Below are 20973 nucleotides of genomic sequence, written 5' to 3' on the forward strand. Positions count from 1 at the left end.
CTGCAAAACTGGGCTGGAATGAGCATTCTGAGAAAGAGAAAGACTGTAAAACTACACCACCAAAGCTTTAAACAAAAGAGGAGTCTGCAATGAATGATAACAAACAGAAGTATGTTTTAAAGTGTTGTGTTTTACAAAAGGAAAAATTCACTTGTGTGTTACAAGTATTACAGTACATCTATATCTTGTTAGGATTGCCAAATCTGACAGAGAAATAAAACATCCCACTTTCCAAGATTATCAGTAATACTAAAATTATTGTTTTGTGATTTATAAAGCATGGAGTAATTTGAAGTATAAAGCTGCTGAATAACCAATTATACACATTTCCCACGTGTATTAAGTGTATTATTGTGAAAAATCAATTTCTTCACAGGGGATTCATCTTACTTGAAAACAAAACATTTGTCCTGGAGCCGGTGTTTGATCCAGCAAACAGAAGTCATTTGATTTACAGAGCAGAAAACCTCAACTTTTCTCCTGGCACATGTGGTCATGGCTTCAACATATCAGACTTCAGAGTGGATGACATAGCCAGGCCCTTCAAAACGTTCAATGCAAGGGTAAGAGGACAGCACAGATGCACAATCACTGACCCAGCCTAGATGAGTGCTTTCTACAGGTATTTTCTTTGTGAGTGTTATACTTAATTTATCCTGTAAATGTCAGGCTTGCCCCTGCTTCAAAGCTGCAGAGCAAGGTAGCATTTGTCATGGTACCTGGCTAGTCACCTGTCACTCAGAGCTGGTTATCATTGAAATGTATTGCGACAGGAAATCTGCATCACCTGTGAGCAATTTCCATCCACGTCCATACCAGGTGGTGCAGAATATTTAAGTATAACTCTGACATTGCTGAGGGGTCTGGTACAGAGTCAAGCTCTGTGGAAGTCTTGAGTTCTCTCATTCCCTAAATCCCAATTTCCATCTTGGTGCTTTCTTTGGATACACGATCCAGCTTTGTCTCAATTTTGTCACTTGGATTGCCTTGGTGCTTTGTATTGTATATCCCTGCTAATTTTGGGGTTTACTTCTCTGGGCTGTGTTTCCCTGTACTTTTGCTTGTCTACCTGCTGCCTGACTAGCAACCCAGCTACATTCCAGGACCATGTCACTGGACTGTGCTTTGCCTGTTCTATGCTCTGTTTGTCTCTCCAGCCTACTACAGCCCCGCTCCCCCTGTGTGCATGCTGCCTGCTCAGCCTCCCTGTGTGCATGCTGTTTTCCTGGTTCTCTCAGCTGTCTCACCCAGCATGTGTGTTCACCACATGAAAAGAAACCAACTGCACAACAGGGGGATCTGACAGAGAAATTATTTGAAAATAGCAGCTGTAAATGGGAGGCACTTATAGAAACTTATTTGAATTCTAATAAAGAAAACATATAATATCCATCACAAGCCTGCTCAAAGGGAGCAGTTTTTAATCTGCCTTTTAAAAAGTTCAACTGACCTGGCTTCCCTACCTTGGAAACACACAGCTTGAGGGACAGAGACCATGAACTGAATTTAAAGGGTGGACCTACAAAAAGTACGGAACCAGTGATGTTGATGTCTGGATTTGGTATGATTTTTAATGTCTCAAAAAGTCAGCACAGAAATAGAAGTTACTTTATAAGATGCTGTTGTAATCGGATTGACAGAAACAGTCAGCTTTTCTTCTTGTTACTTGTTAGTAATATTGGTCTTACAATATGTTATGGTAGAAATGTTGAAGGGTGATTGCCTGATTATCTTGGCTCAGAATTGCTTGGATAAAAAATGCAAACATGGCTTTAGAAACAAAAAAAAAAGATTTGTAGATACACTGCTATGGTTGAGCCATCATTGGCCCCTGCCTGTTAGGTCATCTGTGTCTGTTGCAGACAAGGGTTAAGGACATTCAGGAGATCTGTCTATGAGAAATCTATTCTCCCTGCATTTCCAGAATTTAGAAAGAACTAAGTCATCTCCTCTTTCCATTACATTTACATTAACACTAGTTAGATTTTCATCTACAGTCCCAAAAGGACAGTTTTAATTATATTAAATACCAGATGCAATGTTTTCCACATTACATTTTGTGTTGCTGGAGGTGGTTATGTGTAAACTGACACTTTATATTTCAATACTTCTTTAACCAAAGTACATAAAATATAAAATTCTATTTCATTAACAAAACCACAGTTATTCAGTTCTTATTTAATACTTTCTGACAGGATCACAATGCCATCAGCACATTTGGGAGCTAGTAATTTCTCAGATTTATGATGCACTTTAGGATCTGTTATACTGTGGGGTAGGAATTTATTACTAAAGCTTTTTTTACTGAGATTTATGTTTGTGTTTCTCCTGCAACCTTATTAGTTGTCTTTATCTGATGACAAAGTGATTCAATCAGTTGGGATCACGTTTTTCCTTTTACTCTGCAGAGCATATTACAAATTTAAAAAAAGTGAAAATTGGTTCCAACAGCTATCCTGGAATTTAAAATTGGGTTTCTCAACCTTTTTTCTTTCTTAGGCATCATTTTGTTGATGCCTTAAGATTTCCATAGGATAATATTTACAGCTTTGTGGAATATCCAAACCATGACATTTGAGACGTAATAATTACCCAGAGACAAGTATCATCATATGATTATGATTATAATTTAGAAAACAAAAATACTGCAATATAATCCAATAATTCAAGGCTCAATTTTAAATTCACTTCTTAAGCTTCGTGCATTTTTTCTCATAAGCTACAATTTCAGTACTATTTAGGGATTTTCTTTTCATAAAGATTCTCATATACACTGTGTTACTTTACCTTTTAAGATCTATTGTTATTACTATTATATTCTTATGTTGTGATCAGCATTTGTCACATGAAAAAGCAACTTAAAACTGTAACTTATTTAATTGACTTTCCCCACATTGCAATTGCTGTAGTACTGGGTAATTTTGTACATTGTAAATGTAGCTCACCCAGAATGTTTTTTAATTGTTTCTACGCCTTACATGTCTTAAAAAGAGCACAGGGGAAGCACTCTAAAGCTTCCTGTATTTCTTTTGCATGCATTATACCATCTGCTGCTTTTTTGCTTTGGTATATTTGTATAAAAGGAGGCAAACAAATTCAACATTGCTAAATCCTTTACTTGAATAAGGCAAAAAACACCATCATGACTCCTTCATAATCACTGTGCAATGTGAGATAACAGCATGCATATAAAAATTAAATTTAACATAAATGTACCTAGTCTAATGTTGCTGAGCTGAAAGTCTCTTTTTCGGATAGAAGGTCCTCAAGTCATTGATGTTGTCTTCCAACATTTTTAGATGTAAAGTTCTGCCTTCTGTGTTCAGTTGAGAGTCTGTCTGTAGTGTTTATGAAGGTGTTATGATGGTGTTTTTTGTAAAGTTTTTGTTTTTGCTTTAATTCAAATAAGAAATTCTAGAAAAGTCTGTAGTTTCCAAGAACTGTTTCCTTTTCAATGAATGAAAGTATTGCATTTAATGTCTTTATTACCCAGCTAATATAGCAGAGTTTGAAGTTCATGGTAAGTTCAAGATCTCAGTTTGAAGGTTATGTTAGGTTTCTAGGTACACATTTTGCACAGGCCTGCAGTGGTCGAGGGCACAGAGAGACACACAGAGATAGTAATGTCATGTGGATAAACCTGTGGCTTTTGGCTAAACCCCAAGCCATGTGGTGTTCTTGTTGTATAAACTATCTCTGATGTAGCTGGTGTCTGTGTTTGACTGATGCTGGAGGCAAACTCAGTGATGCCAGCTTACAGGATTTAGTTTTATCAGATGTAACACAGGGATTTTCTACCAGAATTTATGACATTCTCTGAAGATTTTACTGCTACGTCTGTATAAACACACTTTGACACCTGATATTTCAATAAAAACAAGAATAGTATCTAAAGTTAGACAGACAAGTGAGATGAAGAATACTAAATTATTACAAATGAAAATGCAAGAGATAAATCATATAAATCGGAGGCCTTCTTGAAACAGGTATTCTTGCAACACAGTATTCTTCATAGTCATCAATCATAACATTGATGTTCGGGTGTTTATGAACACTTTTTTTAATACTTGGAAGTTATATCATATGTGAAGTTACTGTATGTTGTTAATATAAGTATTTAGCAGCTAACAGAAATCTGCAAGAATTCAGTAAATCTTTTATATTGAATGCCTGATTTGAAATGATAGACTATACAGTATATTGCTATCCTGCTAATCACGGAGGACTTCTGAAAATAGACAAGAGAGTTCTCCACTCATGAAAAGCACCCTGCTGGTACTCTGCTGGTAAAACTGTTCTGAGTGGCTCTGCTCATGAACAGTCATCTTTAGAGATATAACTGTCATCCTAAAGTGCATTTTCTTAATTAGCGGAAGGACTTGAATTGAGATTATGTTGCGTCCTTCCAATGTACAGTATGATATACTTGATCTGCTTCTTTAAAAAAACAATAACAAAAAACATGACAGTACACAAGTGGAAGTCTATCCATCCTTTTAGTCCACTTTTTTTGGTCAGGGTGGTTGCTGAAGTGGATATTAAAAAGGAAGTAGATTTATAAAATGGTGTACATGCAACAGTACTGTATATATTTAATTTAAATGCTCTGACATCAGCTTTGTTTGGAGTAGCATAGCTCCTCTATGCAGATGTCTGTTCTTATCTCTTCCTCTTCGGAGAAAAGACATGGGCAACGTTAACTGTTTTGTTTGCTTTTATTCAGTCTTGTTCCCCCTCTTGCAGATCAGTCAGCTTGCCTGGTCCCTGATAATGTTTCTATTTCTTTTCTCTGCAGCACAAGAGGGACACACAAAAGACAACCAAATATGTGGAGCTAATTATTGTAGCAGATAATCGAGAGGTAGGAAGAAGCTTCTCTGAGGGTCACCTACCTATGTGGTTGTGCTTTGTACTCCTATGGTTGTATCAGTAATATCTTCCAGACTTCCAGAGAACCAAAACAAAAGTGAGGAGTAATAATGGAGGAGTCAGGAAAAGGGTATTTGGGCATTGCTCAAAACATAGAACAACAATATGGTTGAGAAAATATTCTCCTTCTTCAAAATACGGTAATTTTACATTAGTTGTGACAACTATGAGTGATTAAGAGGAGGCTGTGAATAAATCCCCTGTGATCTGTAGATCTGCCAGCAAGAAAAGGACCTCTACGGAGTCCTAATAAGTCCACTGCCTTTAAGTATCAGAGCAAAGGTTTAATGTGTTTCATAGACCACTTTGAAAAGGAATGGGATTTTTAGTCTGAAATCTTGTAAGACTCTAAGGAGACATTATTTCCCAGAACTTAACTGACAGAAAGATGGAAAGGTCAGCAACTTATGGAAACAATTCCGTGTCTGGTATCTGATTTTCTCACTCTGCAAATGTTCCTTTTGATGTAGCAAAAAGGAGTGATACTAACATTACAGAGTAGAGAGCTACGCACTGAGCTACTCATTCTCTGCCAACGTGCAGATTGAATAACTAGAAAGTGTGTATCAACACACACATTTTTTACAGGAAAACAATTTGTATACTTTTCTTTTGTTCAATGGAGTATAGCTGATCACAACAACTCATTACATTGGATAGAAACATAGAAACACATGTACAGAGCTGTGTAATATAAACTTTGTTCATGATTTACGACCACACACATCCAGAAAGAAACAAAATTGGTTACTTCTTTACAGCTGTCATGTCTAACTAAAAAAATGGTACTGCCGATTTTATGGCGGGGTGATAGATTTTCATGTGGGACTACAGTGCAGTTCTGCCAGTTCCTCTTTTACTTTCAATGTCCAGAGACACACATCCTCTAAATCATATTTTAGAGGATATTGTCAATTGTCAATATAGATTGTCAATTGTCAATATAGATCAATATTGTCAATATAGATTTACTCCTACCCGCCTCCCTTATTTGATATATTGTAACTTTTGAATTTACAGTATTCCAGGCTATCATTTATTCCAACAGTGATGCTAAAACTTTGTCACTTTTTTGTTTAGGCAGCAAATTACTGTAAATATTTTAAACATGTTAAATATACAGTATGTGGCAGGTCAGCTTATGAAGGTGCTCTAGATGTTGCTACTATATGACCTCTACTTGTAAATAGTCACTCTACGGATGATTGATTTAATTCCACGTTCACATACGGGTGGGATTAGACTTTTCTAGCTCTTTATAAATAAAAATGTTCTCATTTATAATTGATTTATAGGATTCCTGTAGTAATTTATTTTTTTCAGTTGAATATAAAACGGATCATTACAGATCTCTCAAGGCTTCAGTGTGCATTGTCCTCAATTTTTAGTTTCAGAAGCAAGGGAAAGATGTGGAGAAGGTGAAGCAGCGGTTGGCTGAGATTGCTAACTATGTTGATAAGGTAAGAAAAGCATTATACATTTATCATGAAGTAAATTAATGCTTTTCCAGGCAGCCACTCTCTCTCTGGTCTCCTTGCCTTTTCTCCGCAGACATTACTCATTCTGCATCCCGCAGCCTTTGCTCCTTAACCTTAGCCTCACCGTTTCTCTCTCTGCTCCCTTCTTGCTGCCACTCTACCATATCATCTCGCCGGGACCTCCCGAAGATCCCTGCAGCGGCTGCAGGATAACAATCTTGTGTCCAATTTACGATAGTTGATAGTTCTTTACAAATAAGAAATATTACTGAAAAACATTCTGAGTTTGCATTCCCTTTCTAAGCAAAGGAATTCTGGGAAATGACCAGACCTCATTGAACAGCTCTACAAAGCTTACACTACAGCGGTTTCCCTGAGTGCTGAAGTTCTTCTGGTCTCCAGTTCTACAGAGCGCTGAATATACGTGTGGCTCTGGTGGGGCTGGAGGTGTGGAGTGATGTGGACAAGTGCTCAGTCACACAGGATCCCTTCACTACCCTGCATGAGTTCCTGGACTGGAGGAAGACCAAACTGCTGCCCCAGAGGCCTCATGACAATGCCCAGCTTGTGAGGTAGGAGAAAACCACTGCCCTGACCATCCCAGATTATCAAAGTCTTCCAGACGCTATGTACTGTATATCACACAAACAGGTACAGATATTAAATATAACATCCCACCCTGGAAGACGAGGCAAATGTCAACATGTGACCATGGTCTGTGTAGTTCACAGTAAGAGCATCCTCTCCTTCTAAAATCCCATGCTGCAGATTTTAACTGAAGTGGTAGTGTTTGCTCCCAGGTGTAACACATTAAAAAAAGTATCTGTAGTAGTAATGTAAAATAACAGTATTAAGAGACCTTTTCTGAACCTTTGTTCACTTCTCTGTTGACAGCGGAGTGTACTTCCAGGGCACCACTATTGGCATGGCTCCGATAATGAGCATGTGCGTTGCAGAGCAGTCTGGAGGGATCGTCATGGTGAGTGAATGATTAACAGGGACTGCAGCTGATCCTTTTCATTCTAATTATTCACTTAACTAATCACTTTCTTTGAAGCTTCTTTGAAGCTCCATGAGAATCTTATTTCTTTTGTATTAAAAACTGGAAAGGGAGTACTGTCAGGCATACAAGAAATCGCTAAAATAACTAAAAAGGCTTATAAATGCTTGTTGACAGGAGGCACATGGTATAATATTCTGAGATACAATGTAGACATTTTTACTGATAATCTGTGGAGCTGGGAATTGAGAATCCTTATGCTGGATGAACAATCCCCAATGGTGCACATGAGGTTCATGTATATTGATCAGATCTCCTTTACATGTTATTGGGTAGGAGCCCTTAGGACTTTTCATTCTAAGAAGAATAGGACAAACAGAATCTGTTTCAAAAACCTGGTCCACTCAGCACAAAACTTTTTGTAGCTACACTACATATGAAAAAAAAAATCCCAGGATGAAATTAACTGCATTGCATTGATCAAGTTTTTGACTCTCTTCATTGTAACATTTTGAGGTGGAATTATTCGATTAGCATTTTCTTGGAGACGACATTATAGGAAACCAGTATTGTCATCACCCAGTGAGCTAACTTGCGTAAAAATACATGTTTGAAAATACATCACTGCACACACTGTATGTATAGGATATGGTAGAATAAAAAGGTATATATATATAGAAAAAGTAAAGAATAGTTAATGTTTGGAAAAAGCAAAATACAGAAATTACTGAAATTCGGTAGGAGTCAATGCATTAAACAAAGACTAGAAACAATTAGCCAAAAAAGTTTAATAAACTTAATAACTAAAAATCAAAGATAAAATAGCACTTCACAAAATGATTAAAACAGAATAAGACCCCCTTAAAGAAATGGGAGTCCAATAAATTACAAAGACTGGAAAAAAGGATATTTGAAAAAATATATCCTCCAAAAGTGGATGAAATCAATAACCAGGTTTTTCCAGTATTGCAACAGTAAAGGAAATGCAAAGTATAAAGTTAATATAATTCATATTAATTAATTATATTAATATGAGTAGAATTAATGCAGTGTAATAATGAAGACCTTTATCTTCATTACTTTCATACTGTAAGTCAGACCTTTAAATAAAGAGAAATAACCAATATATTTCCCTGAGGTGTTTACCAGGAAAGAGAGTTATAGAAGGCTTCTGGCTGAGCAAAATCAAAATGTTATATTTGTGCTTTAGAGATTTTAAAAGCATTTAAGAAACATCATCTGGTCTGGGTGGTATTCTACCAATAGTTCTTTAGGAAACAAAATAAACTATTCACAGACTGTAAACATACTGTAACTCCTACAATAGTCACACAGGACAGTGATAATACTCACTGACTGGGAAATCTCTGTTGTAGCACCCATACATGAAAGGAGTGAAAGAAGTGAACCGAATCATTATAGACCAATAAATCGTAAAATCGATAAATTCCCTGTAAATGTATAGAAATGATCATTAGAACTAAGCTAAAGGATTGTCTGTACAGTATGGTAAACCAAGGCAAACAACATTAGGATATTGTCACAGTCTCCTCCTTGAAGAGTTTAGAGGTGTAGATAGAATGTAACAATAGCGATGGCACAGCCACACTTGCAAAGACGTGCAATTGTGTTTATTAAGAGGAACTGTGATCCCAAAGTCCACACCCAAAAAATAAAGTGAAAAACATGTACTAACCGGGGGAAAAAAACAACACAAAGCTATAGTACATTTGCTGTATTTGCTGTAAAAAAAAAAAAAAATTGATTGTTGTAGGCAGCTCCTGTTCTATCCTCACAACCAACCTGCTCCTATCTCCCCCCTCCTATATTGAAGAGCTCCTTTTCTAGGTTAAACTCCTCCCCCTAGAATATTCAACTATAAAGCAAAAATAATTTGACAAAATAATTCTGATTATATGCATTTCTTAATTAAGTACATAACTAAACAATGAACATATTATTACCAAAAATAAAATATCATACTTCTTTTATGTACATAAATATTGTTTAAGAAAATACTACCCCCTCTTAATGGTATCTCCTTACAAATTAATCCACGCATGTGCAACCCTGAAACAGGCACTATTAAGCCAGTCTCTGTTGCCATGGCAAAGTTTGGGTTCTACAGGTTGTGGGAGAAACCATTTTGCCGGTAAGAAATCCAAACAACTTATTTATTTGAAACAGGTGAGTTGATCACTAATTTGGTTCATTTCACTTCTAAAACAAAGGAAAACAGGTGTTTGATTTGAGTTAAAGTTTAATTTTGATAATAATAATTGCTTACACTTGGCATATAGTGCTTTTCTGGACACTCCACTCAAAGCGCTTTACAGGTAATGGGGTCTCCCCTCCACCACCACCAATGTGCAGCATCCACCTGGATGATGCGACGGCAGCCATAGTGCGCCAGAACACTCACCACACATTGGCTATCAGTGGGGACGACAGCAGAGTAATGAAGCCAATTCATAGATGAGGATTATTAGGAGGCCATGACTGGTAAGGGCCAATGGGAAATCTGGCAAGGACGCCGGGGTTACACCCCTACTCTATTCAAGAAACGCCCTGGGATTTTTAATGACCGCAGAGAGTCAGGACCTCGTACTGCAGGGTGAGTGCCCCTTGCTGGCCCCAATAACACCTCTTCCAGCAGCAACCTTAGTTTTTCCCAGGAGGTCTCCCATCCAAGTACTGACCACGCTCACACCTGCTTAGCTTCAGTGGGTTGCCAGTTGTGAGTTGCAGAGTGATAATACGGGAACATCCTTACTTTACTCTGTGTATGCACCCACAGAGCAAGCAAAGCTATCCCCGGAATTCCAGACTAGTTTGTTTACATTGGAAACCAGACTTACCGCCTTTGTTTAGATAGTGAAATGTTTGTGTATGTGTGTGTATGTGTACATGTCAATACCTCATGAGTGCCAGTTGATCTGGAAACGGAGTCTCCAGTCACAGATATGTAATTCAAAGTATAAAATTTAAATCAAGGGGTTTCATTCGCTCTTTCTTTGGACTTGGCCCTGCTTAGAGTAGACAGATACATTAGTGTGCTAAAAGAATTGAACATTTTTAGCTTTGATACGTGAAGACTACAATGGCAGTTGATCCAGGCACTGACAAATTCAACCAATGGACTTCTTCAGAATCAATAGTTAAACACTAGCCAAAGACCAAAACTTAAAAAACAGGTACTCTTTTGCACAAAAAGGGTTGTGGGAGTCTAGAACAACTACCCATCCTTGTAGACAAAGCTGATGCTTTGGCTTGTTTCAAGTAATGGCTAAATGAGTCTCTCAGATTGTTAAGTTACTAGTGAGCAGAGGAGAGGTGGGCCAAATATTCTCCACTCATCTGTAAACTTTCTTGTGATCAGTAAACCACTAGGTTTGTCTTCAGTATGTGGTGTAATTGCTGGACTGAATGTGTCCTCATAATCAAGAGACATATCTTCACAATTAATATATGTGTTTTTTCTTTTTGCTAGGCGGCCGGTTTACAGCTTTTTTCCAGATGTTTATCCAGTTCATTTGTCACAGATGGCAAAACGTTTGCCTCTTGATTAAAGGCTGACATATCAAGTTATAGCGCTGAGAGGGAAAATTAAACACTTCTCGTACACTATTCAATATTCCAGGAAGGTTCTGGAAAACATAGTTTGAATTTTGCTGTTTCTTCAAATTTTTTAAATTAACTTGTGATCTCACAACAGATTTTCTACCTCAGTCATCTGATGTGCTGTTTCGATATCCCCGGTTAATTTCTGAAGTCATGAAGTAGAGGTCAAGCACTGACATGACTTTAAGAAACAGCCCAAATTTAATTTGCTGATTTTCATAATGCTGATTTTCTGCATGAGGCTTTCCATCTGAACTCCCTGCATTCTTAAATCAAGCAAGAATCCAATCAATTCCAAGTAGCTGTGTCTAAACTGGACCCTATCTGTGACAGCACGCTGAATAATGTATGTGCTATATCTGAGATTTTATCCATGGATTAACACTCCTTTTTGTGTTTCTTGGAACACCAGGAGGTCCTGCCCTGTTGGAAGGGTGTTACATACAGTAATTTATGATGGATTCATGCACAGTCTCCGCATCTTACAGGAAACAGCTGGTGTACCCCTCAGTTGCTATGTAACTCTCTCCATAGGAAGGTTAGATACTATGTGTCTGCTTAGTCAAGCATAAAGCTTCATAATTCACCTACGTTTATTACTAGGCTGTATTTGCTAAATGAGTAATAAAACTATTTGATGTCGGGGTGACTGCTCCTGATATTCAGATTTACAACTTGATTTTCCAGACTGAACTGCCACAACACAGTAAAGATCTAACAGGATCATTTATAAAATGTATGGGAGTGTATACCCCCATTAAAAGTAACACAATACAATTTACTTCTGTTTTTTTTCAATAATTTTAAAAAATAAAACTATTTACATTGACTATTCCTTTGCTTGTTTGGCATTTAACGTGATTGGTTCTACCACTGATTGGTGTGAAACCCAATTAAAAATCTTTAAAGAGTACCAAGGAGTAATTTTTAGATTGTAATGAAAATCCTGTATTAATAATAGAGAAAGATCAGAGTATAGTCATAAATTCTATGTATTCTAGTCATAAAAATATGTAAAAATTAAAGGAACAATGTGACGTCCAGATTACTACCACAGGAGATCTATGTGGGTTTCATCACTGAGAAGGAACAGAAGCACTAAGCTGCAGACACCTTCCCTTTTGCTTTTGAAACACTCACTAGTCTTGCACGTTGTCTGAAAATGATGCATTTCCCACACAGGACCATGCAGACAGCCCCCTGGGCGCAGCAGTGACCTTGGCACACGAGCTGGGGCACAACTTCGGAATGAATCATGACACCCCAGAGAGGGGCTGCGGGTGCCGGGTCACAGCGGACAAGGGGGGCTGCATCATGACCCCCTCCACTGGGTGAGTGCAGCCAAGAGCATGAGCCGTGGAGGAACAAGTGTGTCCATAGAGACTGGGATAGAGCTGATCCGAGCAGAGTCTAATGACAATTGTCTCGCTCTGCTCCGTGTGTAATACACTGTTTATTTCAACCTTTGTTTCAGCATGCACCCTTGTTTAGTTTAACATGCAAGACTTGAATGTTTTATATGCAGTGCAGAAGAGGGTAGATTTTGAAATCCATGCATGACGGCGTTCTGTTTAGTTGAAAAAAAGGACAGCTTTAGGGAAATGCTTAGTTAATCACAGATCTCTGCGGGAGCTCTGAAATGCATAAAAACTATGTGATCACCGTTAGATGATTTTTAATGTGGTTCATGCAGAGGTTTGGAAAGATGAAACCATGTCATTCAGTAAATGCACAGCAGTTAATATTTACAAGCCCAAAATATAATGTGATTTTTAACTTAGGCTGCTGGCACGTGATGTAATCTAATTATAAGACTGATGGCCTTTTCTTGACCATAGCCTTTTCATTATCTTATTAGAAATCCTTTTGGCAGGTTTCCCCTGCCATTTTAGAAAGAAAATATACTCTAGATAGATACCCCAGCATTCAGACATTGCTATTGGACTCCTTACTTGAAACCATGCTACTCTCAAGGCTGCTAAGTTAGAAAATGCTGCCCCCTGCTTAAAATTCAATGGAGAAAATTGGATGCCTTGCACAGACCAGTCTGATGTTAACTGAAGCCAATTCACAGCCTCATAAGCTATAGACTATTGTGTTTATACTGGACCTTTTGTATTTTCACTGGACTGTACCCATCAAAAACAAAGTAATACTATGCTCAATTATGCGCTCATAAAACAGCACAGCAACGAGCTGTAAGAAAATTGAAAAAGGCTTTGAGGGCATCCTTAATAAGAACATGTTCAAAATAAAGCTATGGAGAAGAACAGGGAGAGAAAATAAGCTGTCTTCACACTAGAAATAGAACTGACACAGAGCAGGGATTTGAGCTATGCACACTTTGTGACAGGAATTATGATATTTTCATACAGTATTTATTATGAGAATACTCTTCACAGCGGGAGTGAAAAACAGACTGCTCTTCAACACCTTTCTAATTTAAGAGTGGGTTTTATTATTCAGAACAACACAGAAAAACAAATGTCATTTCAGCTGTAAAACATTTATCTAAAATAATTACTTGTTCCAGTCATAGGTGTTTTAATTAATTTCTGTGTAAGAATAGAGTACACTATTTGGGATGTGCTAGCAACATCCTTGAAACCATATTATAGTTAAAAACGTTTATGACTTTAGAACAGTGTATTTTAGAAAACAACAGGGTATGATATGATAATATGATAAATATGGAAAATTGACTTATGTAGGCTTAATGTATTTTTTGTACATGAAATAACAATATATAGATTGTAATAATGTTACTACTTGTAAACCGAATGACTGAGAGACAGTGGTACAGTAAGTAATTATTATCAGTATATGTATATTTTCATATTTTAAAGTAAGAAGCTCAATTTTACATGATGTAATTAGGCTCATATTCCCCACAGTATGTGTAAGAAAGCATATAAGTATAGGACTCACTTTGTTTCCTAGGAGGGGACAGTGCTGGGTTAATTTGAGGTCAGGAATGAGACAATGTAGCATTTGCTGTCATATTATTGGTCCCCTGAGAATCAGTTTGACTTCCGCAGTTCATTACACTTAAAAGGCCAAAGAACCAGCTCAGTGGAACACATTAACGCTGTCCCCTCAGAGGCTGCAGACTCGGTAAGCATTTGAAAATTGTGAAGAGAACATTTGTTTAATGTTTTTTTCACATCTTATCGCCAATCAGATTCTCAATATCTTCATATTCCAGACATGACACATTTATAGGAACCACCCAAAAATGGAGCATCCGCTAAAAAAGGGTTAAGAACGCCCTCAATGTGATGAACCTGTTGAGCTACAAGCATTTTATTCCTTACCGCAAAAGGACAGTCAGAGCAAACAACAAACTGTATTTGTGGTTTGAAAACTACAACTAATAAAACTGATATGAAAGTAATCAAAATGAGATTGGGAGTGAAGCTTTTATCCATACTTGCTTAGTTTAGTAAGATTTCATTTTGGAATAAAAGTGTAAGCTAATAGCCAAATACCATCTCAATTTAGTGTCTCTACCAGACCACCATTGAAAGGACTGCCCTGCTATCAGTGGTCTTTACAGCATCTCATAACATTATTTGTATGGCATCGTAGTTATTATACAAGCACCAGGTCCATTAAAGCTAAAGGGTTGTATCTATGAAATCCGTTACAACAAGAGCATCCTGAGTGATGTAGAACCACTGAAACCATGAATATACCTTTTTTACACAATTTAATGTGTAAATATATATCAGCGAAGACATTATATATGTGATGTGAATACCATACTATCCTGTTAGCCTATTAGGGAGATCAATTCACATTAAAAATGTCTTTTTAACTATCTCAATTACAAATCAGGTTTTGAAAATGATCATTGACTATCATTTAAGCCGTGCTGTACAAGCTGGTATAAATGTGAAATGTTCATTAGCAGTGTTTGATTCTGCAAGCACCACAGAAAAGAATTGCTTTTGCAGCCATTCCAAGATGTCAAGATGAAAGGCCAGTTAATGAGAACCACTCCTTCTTTATTAAGTAAGAAGAAAAGAGGACAAACTGGTTTACTGCATATATGCCAAAATGCCAGTTACACATCTGCAAAAGAAGTATTTCTTGCTTGCTTTAGTTTCTTTTTAAGATTGCTCTACAGATGTTTGTCTGCATTTAACCAAATGAGAACAAGCTGGTAAAGGCCTTTTGTGAGGAACAATCTCACCCTCGATATCGGCCCAAATGTAAAAATGATTTTATATACCAGCTTCAGTCAGTGCCGTGTTCTCTTTTCAGAGCTGGTTTTCTGGTGGTGTTATTTGTGACATGATACAGGGGTGGAAATGTGATTCCCATTCCATGGCAATGTCAGCTCTTTGGAAATTTTCAAAATTGGAGGCTTTAGCATGGAAGTCATTACCAAGTTCAGATTATTTTGTGACTGTTTTTTAGTAAATATATAGGAAGACATCCAGCTTTTCCAGTTCAGGGTTGCAGGGAGCCAGAGTATGTCTCGGTAAGTAAAAGGCATAGGGCAGGGTATATAGACAGACAATGGTGAGTTAAAATAAATATACAGTACTTATTTTTACCTCATTGGTACAGAGTTACACAAGAGCCTTGAGGCCATAAAACATTGAAAATCCTTCAAATTCTTATGCCATGTCTTATCATTACACAGCATTAAACATGTACAAAATCATTCCTGCATCTGTAATAATACAAGGAAATCAATAGGCGATCCCTGTGACTTTGCTATGACAATCTCTACTGCATTTAATTTTATTGGATAGAGTCATGGCAACTAAATACCTCTAAATCATGTTCTGTACAGCACCCAAAGCAATCAGAGAATTTGAGAGATTTTTTTTAATTGTACAGTAGCTATAAAGGTTTGGATGTCTTTCTTGGAGACCATATATCAACACTGGCAACAGGAGAGGAAAGGATTTAAAAAACAAAATATTTACACTAAACCAATTACAGAATGATTATTCAAAAAGGTTGTATTAAAAAAAAAACTGGAACCCCCAGACAAACATGTCTCCATTCACAGGATGAAGCTTTGTAGTAATATTAAAAATGAACAATTTTTGGTTTACACTTTTATCCAGAGTTATTTAAAACGTATAAGCTTTAATGTCTTTTGAATTGTATATAACATATTCATAAATGAGCCAACAATGTCAGTTTGATATAAAGCTGACATAAACTAGTCAGGTCGAACATCAGCATATCCAAGGTATGATTTAAAACATTGGAGTTCTAGTTGTTTCCAAGAATCTTTCGACATCACTTTTCAATCATAATTAAATTAAAGTTCCTGGAATGCACAGAGTCAGTGTGGCCGTGTTTAAACCAATATTATCCCTTGAAAAGTATAGTTATCAATCTCATCTCCTGTAACTTAATTCTAGGCTCTTAACTCAGCTGCAATAATAGTCACTCTGTACTTGGGATTTACGTTCCAAGCAGATCTCCTGCCAGTGAAAATGAATGATGGCAAAGCCAATTTAAGTGCTAATCTGGGATTTTGAAGTTCTAAACTGTACAAGTTAAACTTTTGAAGTGGTTTACTTGTTTATTTTCAAAGACGATATAAATCTGCATCACCTTTATGACATGGGTGAAAAGGAAGATTACATTTTTGGAAAGATAACCCTTAATGGCCTATAATCATATTTCTAAGATTGTGCCTAGCCCCACTTTAGCATTCAATAGCTCAGTCATTGCTAGCAGAGACAAGTACTGTAGCATCACAGGGAAACCCACAGTAACATCAATAGGCAGCCCTTAAGGGCTGTAGTTGTGCAGGTTTTACACGTGATTTGACCTCTTATTCAAGTATTTACTTAATTTAGTATTATTAAATAATCAGAGGTGGAATCAACATCAGAGAACTCTCAGCTCTTGAAGAATATAATCACTCATCCCTGATCTACAGAAAGCTCCATGAACTAAGAGAGTGAGGTTCCAAATGTGGAGGCCCTTAATGAGCCATTTCTGTTTTTGGCAAATGGTGAATCTGCACAATGTTAGAATAAAACATATAAAATGAGGCCATAAACATAAACATATAAAATACTACTAATGTGAGACGGGGAAAGTTGGATCTCTAGTTTTTCTTTTATTTTCATCTGCTATCGGCTGTGGAGGATGGAGTGTTTTGCAGATAAAACTTTATACACAATTGTATTAGAGCCAATGCCCTTATCTGCAGCTTGCTGATAACTGGAGGCCAAATCACAAGATGAACAGGCCAGAACCTCCTGTGTATGCATGCTGCTTTCCCATTGTTCCCTTATTGTTTGACAGTGGATGTCAGGGACCAGCATGTGCGAAGGAGCACATTGTTTGTTTCAGCCTGTTATGGAATCCTGAGCTCCTGTGTTACAGCAAATGTGTAGCGATATGGCTGCAGAAAAGGGGGATTCTGAACAAGACCAATCCCCACAGGTCAGGCAATTTTAAAATGATTATGCCACTGTCAGCTGGCAGCCACGTTTCCTGCAGGAAAAGCAGCTGTCTGAGTGTAGTTCCTCTCATGACTTGCACAGGGCTGGCAAGGGAAGGCTACTCTGCTGTGCAAGGTTATTAATTGAACCTTGCTAATGCCTCTAGGGTACACAGCTGTCATGGGTAATCGTTCCTTTTCTATCAAAAACATTTTCTTTCTCTGCTAAAATCACTGTAATGTTAAATTCTGCCTGCCCTGCTTCATGTTAGCTGTACATGTAGTATGATGTAATTGTAAAGTATACAAGTGTTTTTAATATATTACATATTTGTCTGGCAAACATAGCACCGGGCACATAAATGCACATATTATAAGGAAAGAAATCATGCTGCAGTAGGGAACGAGGGATTTGGTGACACTGGTTGCTTATGAAGTAATGGTTCTCTTAAACCATAACAACAGCCTGTAACAGATTATCATTGCATGACATCTCACGGTGCTCTGACAAGTAAAATGTAGTCTTACAAAGCAGTACTGAAAATGTGGCATGAAAAATGTAATCCAACAATGTTACACAAACCATTAATGTTTCAATGTACATGGTTAATTCTCTGACATGCTTAGCAGAATATGCTTTTCTTAAACATAGCACACATTTAAAAAAATTAAAAATATTAAAGAAAAACTAAATGTCAAGTAGGACTGGTTTTAAAATTGATTGCAGGTGATGCAGCAATAGGTATGCTTGGAATTTGTGTAATTCCGAATTTTTTAAAAAGCTACATGTGCACACAAATAGTCCAAATCTGTTAAAAAAAGTGCGAATATAGTAAAAAAACGAATATAGTACTTAAATTTAGAAATCGGTACTTGTTCCTCCAAAAATGTGAGGTTAAGTTACCCAAATGTGGAATAGACAACATTAGTCTGCACAGACTGTTTAATTAGAAACAATCCTCAACAAAGATAATCACAAGCAATGGCTGTTAAGTGAAATAGCATGCACAATTACCTTTCATTTTCACTTACACACTCACACCCAGCTCTCTTTTATTTGTAAGAAAATATAAGGAGATTAAATCCTTCTGCAGCAGAAGGTGACATTCTTATTTTTTGCAGGGGGTGGAGGAGTGTTCTAAAACCTCCATGAATATTACACACATTTTCAGGGTGCATTACACACTTGACATTTCTTCAACATCTCTAAAACTCAGCGAGAAGAGAAAGTGACAAAGGTCTGACACTATGCCTTGCAAGTCATTCTGCAGATGGTCTGCTGTTGGATGGTGCCTTGTAATCTTCACAGAATTCTCTCCAATGTGTAAAAATGGCAGCTTGGGCTTTTTAATGATGAGGACAAAAAAACAGATTTCCAGCAGAGACAACTGTGCGCTGTGGAATCATTTTTCTTCTGCACATTGTGCTCTGGCTCAAGGCAAATGTGGCAGAAGCAAGTTCTGGGAGCTTGCCTCATGTGTGACTGCCCTCAAGAAACAAGAAGTCCTACATAAAAATGAACACTTGGCAGAAGCTTCTCAGACTGTGTCTCTCCCAGACACAGCAAAACCAAACTGAGTCTCTAAAGTATCTCTGTTTCTCATTTTGAAACAGTTATCAGGAATAATCATTCAACTCTCAGAGAACTCAGTCTCTGTGTCTATCAATAGTTTATTGCATAAACTGTGTTTATAGTAAAAATGAAGAATGCCCCAGTGTGGTGACTGGGGTCACTGCATGGTACTAAATGTTTGGTCATTAAAGAATCCCTTGGCACTTTTACTAAGAGCAGGGTGTTAACTGCAGTGCCTTGACTAAATTCCATTTGGCCCTTCACATTCTGGCCTATCTAAAGGTTTTGTTTAGTTCAATTAGTGTAGCAATTTCTCACTGCTCTGCCTTAATGTGTGTAATGAGTCTGCTGACTGGCACATAATGCTTCCCACTCATCACCCAGGTAGGAACTGCCCTTTAGTGGTGAATGATGTGGGTCCTCTCCTACTGTATATACTATGTGCTTTAGGATACTGTGGCATGAGAAGCCCTATAAAAGTACTATTGTATTATACTTTTACGAAAGTATTGAAATGTATTTCTGCCCAAAACCAGAGGGCTGGGCCCTTTGAACTGTCCTGTATACTGTATCAGTCCACAACTAAACTTCAACAAGTTCTGGGCTGTCTTCGTTTTACATAAAGCTCTATCGACTTTCCGGCATATGATTTTTTTCCAGAAGGAATATGGCAAGCACATTATCGACAGGGATTTCAGTTGCAGAGGACCGGGTCCTAGAGTGTTAGCACTTGAGATATCTTACCCTCTACCCCAGTTCAAGAGCCCGTCGGTTCCTCTTCGCAGGTACCCTTTCCCTACAGTGTTCAGCAGCTGCAGTAAGAAGGACCTTGCGGCCAGCCTGGAGAAGGGAGTGGGGATGTGTCTGTTCAACATGCCCGAGACAAAAGTGCTGTATGGAGGACAGAAGTGTGGAAACGGATATGTGGAGGAAGGAGAGGAGTGTGACTGTGGAGAGTTGGATGTAAGTGGCATTGAGCAGTCCTGCAAGACTGAGAATGAACATTCGATGCTTCAGAGCCTTTTCTTTGGGATCAAAAATGAAAGAAAAATAGGGAATAAAATAACAAAAAAATAGGAGAAACCAGCTGAGAACTTTCAGAAACAAAAATACTTCCACATCTGGGGCACAGGTATCGAGACAGTATTTCATACTCAGGCTGCCAGTCTTATTTTGGTATCTGGCTACATTTTTTAGGAAAGCTTTAGTGTACATAGCACTTTGTAATAGAAACAAAAAAGAACTGGAAATGAAATAAAATACTCCTGGTAACTTAAAGTGTGGTATATAAAGAATGCCTTTATGCTGTATATACATCTGTTTAAAATAATTTGGTTGTATCTCTTTCCACTGCTCCACCTATATCCTTTTCCTATTAGTAGATCTAAGGCATTACTGTTGCAACTCATATCTATAGATTTACAGCAGCAGATGATGACTAGTGGTATACGCATATTAACAGTATTATTTTAAAGAGCACAGTTCACCCAGACAGAACTGTTTTAAAAATGTTTTCTGCCTGAGAGGTGCTCCCTTGTGCACTGCAAATGTTAGTTATATGGAACCCAGTTAAGAGCCCAGAACCACTTTAAAGGACATCCACGAATGATCCCAAACTAGTCTGGAATAGGACTTTTTATCCATTTAAATTTATCAATCAAAGCAGCATTCACTGTACACCTGTAGGCCTCATGAAAGTAAATTCGACTTTGACTCGCATAGATGATAACAAAAAATAACCAAATCTGTGTCATGCAACACAGCCAAATATTCTTCTGAGATTTCTTTGTTTTTGTGAGCTGGAAAAAAATGACACATGGCACAAAAAGATGCCCTCCAAGATCTAGATTGTTTTGGTAAACAGGGATACAGCAGTTGGAAATTGTGTGCTGTGCTTCATGTGATACTTGAAGCCAAACCTTAATGAAAGCATGCTGTCTCAAAAGAG

The 20973-nt window shown here is 37.5% G+C and overlaps 1 protein-coding gene across 3 annotated transcripts in view; it reads left to right on the plus strand.

Moving 5' to 3' along the window:
- The window catches only part of LOC102693085 (disintegrin and metalloproteinase domain-containing protein 12), a 91576-nt gene that overhangs the window by 55646 nt on the left and 14957 nt on the right, over positions 1-20973 (plus strand). For all 3 annotated transcript variants that reach the window (XM_015347043.2, XM_069188998.1, XM_015347044.2), the window contains exons 6-12: positions 377-563; positions 4796-4861; positions 6318-6389; positions 6810-6979; positions 7302-7386; positions 12211-12359; positions 19811-19988. In XM_015347043.2, the coding sequence (XP_015202529.1) occupies positions 377-563; positions 4796-4861; positions 6318-6389; positions 6810-6979; positions 7302-7386; positions 12211-12359; positions 19811-19988 (907 nt within the window). The remainder of the gene's footprint in view (positions 1-376; positions 564-4795; positions 4862-6317; positions 6390-6809; positions 6980-7301; positions 7387-12210; positions 12360-19810; positions 19989-20973) is intronic.

Source organism: Lepisosteus oculatus, chromosome 4 (genome assembly GCF_040954835.1).
Source record: "Lepisosteus oculatus isolate fLepOcu1 chromosome 4, fLepOcu1.hap2, whole genome shotgun sequence".
In the NCBI taxonomy this organism is placed as follows: domain Eukaryota; kingdom Metazoa; phylum Chordata; class Actinopteri; order Semionotiformes; family Lepisosteidae; genus Lepisosteus; species Lepisosteus oculatus.